Below are 8,446 nucleotides of genomic sequence, written 5' to 3'. Positions count from 1 at the left end.
TTTCTCAATACAAACCCTTGGAAAGTCCTGGAAGAGTCTCAGCTATTTGAATGTTAGCTTATCATTATCTTTAACTAGAGAGCAATACCATAACATAGTAGTAAAGGGAATAAATTCCACAGAATCCAAAGGTCAGTTCCAATCCAATTTTTTTTTCTTTTTGATCTCCCTCTCATTGATATAACCTACCTATGAAAATGTTTAATTTTTAACTTTTCTAAGTTTCAATTCCTTTCTTTCACCTAGTAAGGACCAGGAATGTGTATATAGACAGGTTCTTAAATTAAGTAAATATATGTGAAACACATGCATAGAAGGAAAACAGGAGCTGCTATTATTATTATTATTATTATTATTATTATTATTAATACATATCATTTTAAAAACAAATTACAAAGAGATAATACTTCAGCTTATGGTCTAAAAGCAAACTTCATGTTCTAGCCTTTTCCTGGTTTCTCTCTCTGGTAATGGTCGAGTGAATGTGTTACTCAGGCAGGTCACTAGACAGAGAGGGGTTACTCAAAGGGTAATTCACCCAAACAACCAGAAATTATCAAAACTGTTTCACTCATTACAAAAATAATATAAAGTCTTTTAACTTTGAAAGATAAAAGTAGAATAATCCCTGGAAAGAAATTTGAATATAACATCTTAGGAAATACTTAGAAAAATGAAAAAGTTAAAAAGAAAAATTAAAACACCAAAGATTCATACACGGAATGAAGTATGGTTGAAAGTCAATGATAATAGAGAGATTTGGAGATTTTTGTACTTTTCTATGAAAAAACAAATATACTTGCATTTAAAAGATGATCAAGAACCCGATTCTATTCATAGACATCAACTTTTGAGTAAATAAATAGCAATATAACAGAACCAAGGCCCCAACAGAAAATGCACAGGCATGAACTCAATTGGTTTCTTTCCAACTTTAACACCAGAAAAAGAGAATAAGTATTGAAATGATGTTTGATGTCCCAAATTCCAGTAGCTTTGGGGATAGTCTTCTATTTTTTTCAATTACTACATTTTATGGTTTAACGAATTAAGTCATCTAACAAAAAAAAAAAAAAACACTCACATCCCACATCCTTACATTTTTTTTTAATCCCTTCCTCTCAAAACTGGATAGTTGGTTTTTTGATTTTGTTTTGTTTTTTGTTTTTGTTTTTTAGCACTAAACATAGACTTACTACTTATTTTATTTTAAATTTATTTTTTTACTAAAATCTGAGTTCCAGGATATATGTTTCCTTAGGTATAAAATGTTAAGTAGAGTCTTTAGTTGAAAAGAACTAAATGAAAGATGTGGGAAGCAAAGAAATGGGCAAAGGAAAAGGAAAGAATGAAGGCAGTGAAGAGAAATGCCTGGAGCCCTGTCCCATGTGCAAGGAGACTTGCAATTTCCTTGTGGGGCCCCACTATCACCTGCTTTATCATTTCTTAGCAATCCCACCTCTCCTTTGTCCTCCTGCCATTCTATCTCAACTGCTTGTCAAGTACACTGTAGAAATCATCCTCTTCTCAAAGAGCTATTAATTCCAGGCTATTGTTGTAGCAGAATTTACTACAGGTTTCTCTAGCAGATTGGAATTCTTTTGGGGGAAGAAAATCCTCATATTGAATATAAGATTTCACTGTTCCTACAAATCAATGGATATTTCCTACACAGAGAATTTATCCATGGTAACTGTAATTTTTTTTCTCTTTCCCATCTCCCTATACAAATTTCTTCTTCTTATTCCCAGCAAATGCTACCTCATCCCCCAAACTAGTTTGTCATGCAGAATAATTTAGATCTCCTTCCCCCCAGTCTGTTTTATATTTGTTTTTCTTCCTGTTGCAAAGGAATCACTTACTCGTCATTTATTTATACCTTGCTTGATTCCACAAAGAATCCATTGTATTACAGGATCACATGCAATAAAAGTAAAAAAAAGAAAAACTAAGTACAATAGGAACATAGGTTATGATTAATCCAGTTCTGTTCAGATGGAGTCAAAAATGAGAGGAGAGAAAGTGAGTTCAAATATCAGGGCCAGGAAAGGCATAGATGTTCAAATGTGAGCTTTAGACCTACACTGAGATATAAATGAAACACTAAAAAATGTACCTAGAGTCACACGTCTTTAGACTCCTGATTAACCTGAACAGTTAGCTCAGAGTTTCCAGGTAGCCAAAATCAAAAGGGAAACATGACTAGTTTTATCATTTTTATATCTACAGGCAATAAACATGCCAATTTCCTGAGGATTAATGCAGCTTTGCTTGGTGTTTGCAGCATTTCATAGACACAGATATTGAGAAATAAGACACTGAGGGCAGGAAAATTAGTTCAGAGGCAAGATTCAAGATAGGAACCAAAAGACTCATGAATAAGGGTGGCTGGAGAACTGTTGGAAAGAACAGAAGGCTGGTTGGAATGAAGATAGGAGACTGGTAACAGTGGCCCAATTTAGGTTGTGAATATGGCCCTCGGTGCTCTGCCATTCAACTTATTTTTTAATTAATTTTTTTAATTTATATATGATAGTGGAATGCATTATAATTCTTATTACACATATAGAGCACAATTTTTCATATCTCTGGTTGTATACAAAGAATATTCACACCAATTCATGTCTTCCTACATGTACTTTGGATGATAATGATCATCACATTTCCCCATCATTTCTAACCCCATGCCCCCTCCCTTCCCCTCCCACCCCTCTGCCCTATCTAGACTTTTGTCTATTCCTCCCTTGCTCCCTCTCCCTATCCCACTATGAAATGGCCTCCTTATATCAAAGAAAACATTTGGCATTTGGGTTTTGGGGATTGGCTAACTTCACTTAGCATTATCTTCTCTAACTCCATCCATCTACCTGCAAATGAAGAGCTAGAAGAAAAGTAGGCCCTAATCTCCATCATGTGGGATTAGGCCCCAACTTCCTTAATAAGACTCCTTTGGCCCAAGAATTAAAATCAAGAATCAATAAATGGGATGGACTCAAACTAAAAAGATTCTTCTCAGCAAAAGAAACAATCTCGGGCTCTTTCTCTGATCGTCACAGTGAGAGGAGCCTTCTTCATGTCGCTGTACCTGCCGTGGATGGTCCTGTGGAACTGCTCCAGTTTCCTGATCAAGAGAGATAAGCAGACCTACAGCACTGAGCCCAATAACCTTAAGGCCCGCAACTCCTTCCACTACAACAGGTTGATTCACCTCAAGACTCTGGGCATGGAGCCCGTGGTCGATGCCAAAGGCTTAGTGGTGATTATGAAACACAGATCCAGCCAGCAAAAGCCAGCTACCTCTTATGTGCGGACCACCATCAGTAAGAACGCAGGGGCCACACTCAGCAGCATCAGGCACAGGACTCGCAGAGCCAGTGCCATCCTGCGCAGCCAGAAGCCTGTGATGGTGAAGAAGAACCAGACACGCCCCACTAAGTGCTCCTGAGCCCCATACCTTCTAAAGCAATAAAGAGTTAGCTGACTTTCAAAAAAAGAAAGAAAGAAAAGACACAATCTCTGAGGTGAATAGAGAGCCTACATCTTGGGAGCAAATCTTTACCCCTCACACATCAGATAGAACACTAATCTCAATTTATTTTTAAAAGGAGATTTCTTTTTCTTCCTCTCTCTCTCCTCCTCCTCCCTAATCTCTTCCTCCCCCAATCTTAGGGAAAATAGATTACATTTCTTCCCTATCCTAGGCAGAGTTATCTGTGAGCACACACCCACCCAGAGTTATCTGTGAGCACACACCCACCCTGGGAACCAAGTAATTCAGATGTGGGGGATGGCACCAGAAAATCTCAAAAATGACTATCTTCCAAACTAACAACTGAACCACACAACACTTGGAATGTAGCCTTTGAATCTCCTCTTAAGGAGGAAAAAAATAAAAAGCTTGTTCTCCCCGATAGACAGAATCACAGCCCTTTTTTCTCAATACCATGTCCTTGTTACTGCACCCCCTATCTTTCATACCAGACTTAGCAGGAAATGGGATATTCCAACATAGCTGCAAGAGTCAGGGACTTCCTTCAGACTCTTTGGATCCCTCCAAGAACCCCTTGTTTCTCACCCTGCAGCTTTATGACTAGGTACCCTTGTGCTGACAATCGTGGAGAGAGTGTGACTGTTTCCTAGTCCCTCAGCCCCACTCACACACATTGGACCCAGAGGCAGGCAGAGCTCTGGGCTAGAACTTTAATATGCCACTCACTTAAATGCTATTTCCCTTAATGGTCTCTATCCAAAGAATAGCCCAGTGAAGGTGACATTGACGATTAACCTATTCGGAGTGTGGGAGGCCCACAAAAATGATGCCTGAATTGTTCCTCAAGAACAATTTGAGTGTGAATAGAAACTGCAAAATAGGCTCTGTCACCCATGAATAAAAGAACCTTATCATACATGCAGAAGTTATTCTTCAAGATTCTCTAGTTAAGGAAGCAGCCTTATACCATGGGTAGATACATATGAGCATGATTTTTCAAACCAATAAAACAAAAGTAACAGCTTTACCACTGATTGTGTTTATTAAATTGCTCAGCATGACATTGTTAATAGTCTCAAGAAAACAATTTGGGTGTGCAAAGTGACCCAGAATAGAACCTATTATGATGCCTAAATTGTTCTAAATATCCACTGAGTGGTTTTTTGTTCTGTTTTGTTTTGTTTTTCATGAGTTGCCCTTCAACAAAGGAGATTTTAAAGGCATAGGAAGTAGCTTTGCTCCTGCCTTCATTGTAGGGTAATATCAAGTGCACCTTCAAGCAATGCTTGAGTTTTCCAGTGAATATAAGTCATAAAAATACATCTCAGACATGTCTTAGGTATATATCCCTGAGATAAAAAAAATATAAGTGTATGAGTTTGTGTATGTGTGTGCATATGTACCACACACATAAACATGAATGGTTTATGTGTGCGGTACGTATGGATATATGTGTATAATGGTATACAGATATGGTTGTATGCACATATTTCTGTATATATATATATATATATATATATATATATATATATATATATATTCTTTATACCAAAACAACCATCAACTGATTCTGCAGTTTTTATTTACTCTGCAAATGTATGAAAATGATGGCAGTATTTGGAAAATCTTTTTATTAGAGAAAATTTCTAATGAATCCAACTTCACTCACTGAGGTAAACACTAGAGATAGGAATTAATATCCCCAGGTTCAACAGCAACATGTGAAAAATGTCCAAAATTCATAGCAAGGGGAATTAGGAGACTATGGAAGAAAGATGACAATGTATACAGAACAGGAAGGAAATCCCAGAGGATAGGCTGTTTGGAAGTCCAATGTCTTGTGTGAATTCCTGTTAAAACAAAACAGCTTTCCTATAAGGACACTTGAGCACACTGACCAGCAGCAGTAAAAATGGACCAGATTTTAGGAGGGGAGAGGAACAAAGGTCAAGAAGGGATGAGCATTTAATATACACCCAAGATAAAGTCAGGTGTTTGCCAAGCATTTAAAATATGCTACCTACCATAAAACATATATAAGAAATTTCCAACCTGAAATAAAAGTGTCTTAATAATGCACTTTAACAACTTGTTAATGCAAAATCTGACCTGACCTAAACTCATTTTATGGCAGAACCTGACATGAAAAGGTGTGAGTCAATTGTAGTATTATTTTTTTAAAAAATCTGTCTTAATATTTTTTTAAAAAATATTGAATAATTAATATGTTGGTACTAAATGATATCAATCTATGCTCAGTATTTTCTTTCTAAACCTGGATACACTTCTGGATTCTGAAATATTTGACCCCAAGAGTTCTAAACTAGGGTTATGGTCTTTTATTAGTAATGATAAGATCTCAATAGGTAATATCAATTTTTATGTGCCTACTAGGGTGCTATTTTGAGCATTTGCTCATTTAGTCCTCATTACACCACTTTGAGATAGAGATGAAGATCCCTGTGGATGGATACAGATATCTAAGGCTTATTGAGGATTATTTACTTGCTCAAGGTTACACAGTTCACAAATATCAAGAATGTCTTTCTTACTTTAAATACCATTCTAAACCCTGTGATCCTTATCAGAAAAGTGTCTGTATGAGCATAAATAGGAGAAAGTACCCAGGATGGAGTGAGGGGATCTATTTCTATGATATTGGTGGCTCAAGGATAATAATCCAGTCAGTCTCAAATCTGTGTATTTTTTAAAGATAATTGAGAATTATTTTAAAATAATTAGCAATGTTAAAAAATAAAAACTTTACAAGAAGATTTGTTTCCTATTTACTCTTCCTGAATCAGTTTTGCAAAGATAGCACCTGAACTATAAAACTTTGGAAACTTCATTCTTTCCTGATGTCTCAACATCTCCCAAAACAGACCGAAAACTTCCCACCCAGGTGACAAGATGGACAATGTGGTAAAGCTGGTGGCTACCACAAGTCCCTTTTTTTCTCTTCCCCTGACTATGACCTAATGACTTCAGAAACATCAAATAAATCCTTTTATTACCTTTGGTTGTGTACTCCCCTGTTCCCCAATAAAGGTGCTGAAGCCCATAAAGTCACTCCCTTTCTTGGTGCCCCACCTACTTGGTTGAACTGGTTCCCTGGGAATTCTTTTCCTACAACCCCTGTGTGGCATGCCAAGTCATCTGTCTCTAGGACCTATGCCTTTCCACGTGTAATTTTCGTGGCCACGTTAGAGTGATCCTTAAAAAACTACACAAGGGTGACTGACTCTCGGTTTTACAGTGTAGCACCTCTCTTTGCTCTTTGACCCGGCAATTCTCAACAGGTAATTGGTACCAAACCAAAACAAAGAAAGTACACATGTTCCTGTATTTCCATGAATTTAAAAATCATGAAATTAGCACCTTGGCCAAAACTCCCTCTTTGAAGTTACTTAATAAATATATATTGAATGCATTGATGTTTAATTTATGAAACCTTTGGCTTAGTTATATTTTTTAAAAGGTTATCATGAAACCTCACAGCTTTATTAACAATAATAAATTGCAGAACTCCTCCCAAAGTGATTCAAAAAATGCTTCTGAAGTCTATTCCCTCCTCACATGCTTATCCAAGAAGTAAAAAAGAATTTGCTTGGATAGCAGGTAGCATCTAAACAAAAGATTCTTGGCATATGAAGATATTTAAGATACTTAATAATTATTTAAAAATAATTAGTGGGCTGGGGATGTGGCTCAAGCGGTAGCGTGCTCGCCTGGCATGCGTGTGGCCCGGGTTCGATCCTCAGCACCACATACAAACAAAGATGTTATGTCCGTCGAAAACTAAAAAATAAATATTAAAATTCTCTCTCTCTCTCTCTCTCTCTCTCTCTCTCTCTCTCTCTCTCTCTTTAAAAAATAAAAATAATTAGCAATGTTAGAAAATAAAAACTTTACAAGAAGATTTATTTGGTTTCTATTTAAAATTCCTGAATCAGTTTTGCAAAGATAGCACCTGTACTTTAAAATAAATGAACTATAATACAGAGAGAGAGAGAGAGAGAGAGAGAGAGAGAGAGAGAGAGAGAGAGAGAGAGAAACAGTCTGCTTGTACTTTTAAATAGAAATAAAATAGGACTGTCTTTTTCAGGAGTAAATTAAATGCTTAACAAGCTGATATCTAGCAGAACGCAAAGCTTTTGGCAATCATCAATTGTGTTAAATACATGGCATTAAGTTAATTGCAAGTTATGTGCCATCTTCATGGGATATATCTCCAAATGGTAGATTTAGGGACATTCCCTTCCATGTTCTAATGGTTTGGTTGGCCATATAATCCAATTAAACACAGAGCATTCAGCCCTCTGCCTAGAAAAGCACCCACATTTAGCAATCTGAAATGAAATGGTTGTGGTGATCACTCTGCCACATACAGTGAGATGTGACAATTTAGAAAGACAATGGGTATGTTAATCTATTCAATGGAGTTTCAAAGCTAGCAGCATTCAAAAGAATAAATAAAAGCATAAGCTTTACAGCTGTTTAGACAGATGAGGCAACAAGAAAACCATTGTGCATTTCCATTCTGTCCTTGTTATCATAGAACAATTGCTTTGCCAGCAGATTAGATCTTTTTTCTTTCCTTTTGTCCTGTTTATGTTGACTTGCAGACTTGTCATTATTTTCTCAGTGTATAATATAGATCATACATTAAGGGATAACTAATAAGTTATACGCTACTGGGATTTGTCACGCTGCCAAGGACAATTTGCGCAAGACTTAAAACATCTACTTAAGGTGCCTTTAATTCCAGGATTTTCAAAGCAGTAGCTCTATCTTCTGCTTGAAGGCATGCCCATAGTATGCTATTACAGTAAATTTCTCTTGCTTTGATATTAGCAATGTCCTTTAAGTTGTATGTGACTAATGAACACTAGTTTTTACATTTAACTTTTATTGATAATTACTTACTTATACAGTAATTATAGGATCTGTCACCAA

At 36.5% G+C, this 8,446-nt stretch overlaps 1 protein-coding gene across 1 annotated transcript; it reads left to right on the top strand.

The window, feature by feature from the left end:
• The first annotated feature begins 3,073 nt into the window (after positions 1-3,073).
• Positions 3,074-3,445, top strand: LOC124086243 (large ribosomal subunit protein eL28-like). The gene has a single exon (XM_046434266.1). The coding sequence runs from the start codon at positions 3,074-3,076 to the stop codon at positions 3,443-3,445; it is 372 nt and encodes a 123-aa protein (XP_046290222.1).
• The last annotated feature ends 5,001 nt before the right edge of the window (positions 3,446-8,446 follow it).

This window comes from Marmota monax, unplaced genomic scaffold, assembly GCF_021218885.2.
Source record: "Marmota monax isolate L192 unplaced genomic scaffold, Marmota_monax_Labrador192_F-V1.1 WCK01_AAM20220418_F8-fsc00024, whole genome shotgun sequence".
NCBI classification, from domain to species: Eukaryota; Metazoa; Chordata; class Mammalia; order Rodentia; family Sciuridae; genus Marmota; species Marmota monax.
The sequence above is the reverse complement of the archived record's forward strand: the minus strand, read 5'-3'. Positions and strand labels throughout refer to the sequence as shown.

What these genes read in the sequence shown, in the direction of transcription:
- LOC124086243 (XM_046434266.1), top strand. Translation starts at nt 3,074, where the DNA reads ATGTCGCTGTACCTGCCGTGGATGGTCCTGTGGAACTGCTCCAGTTTC.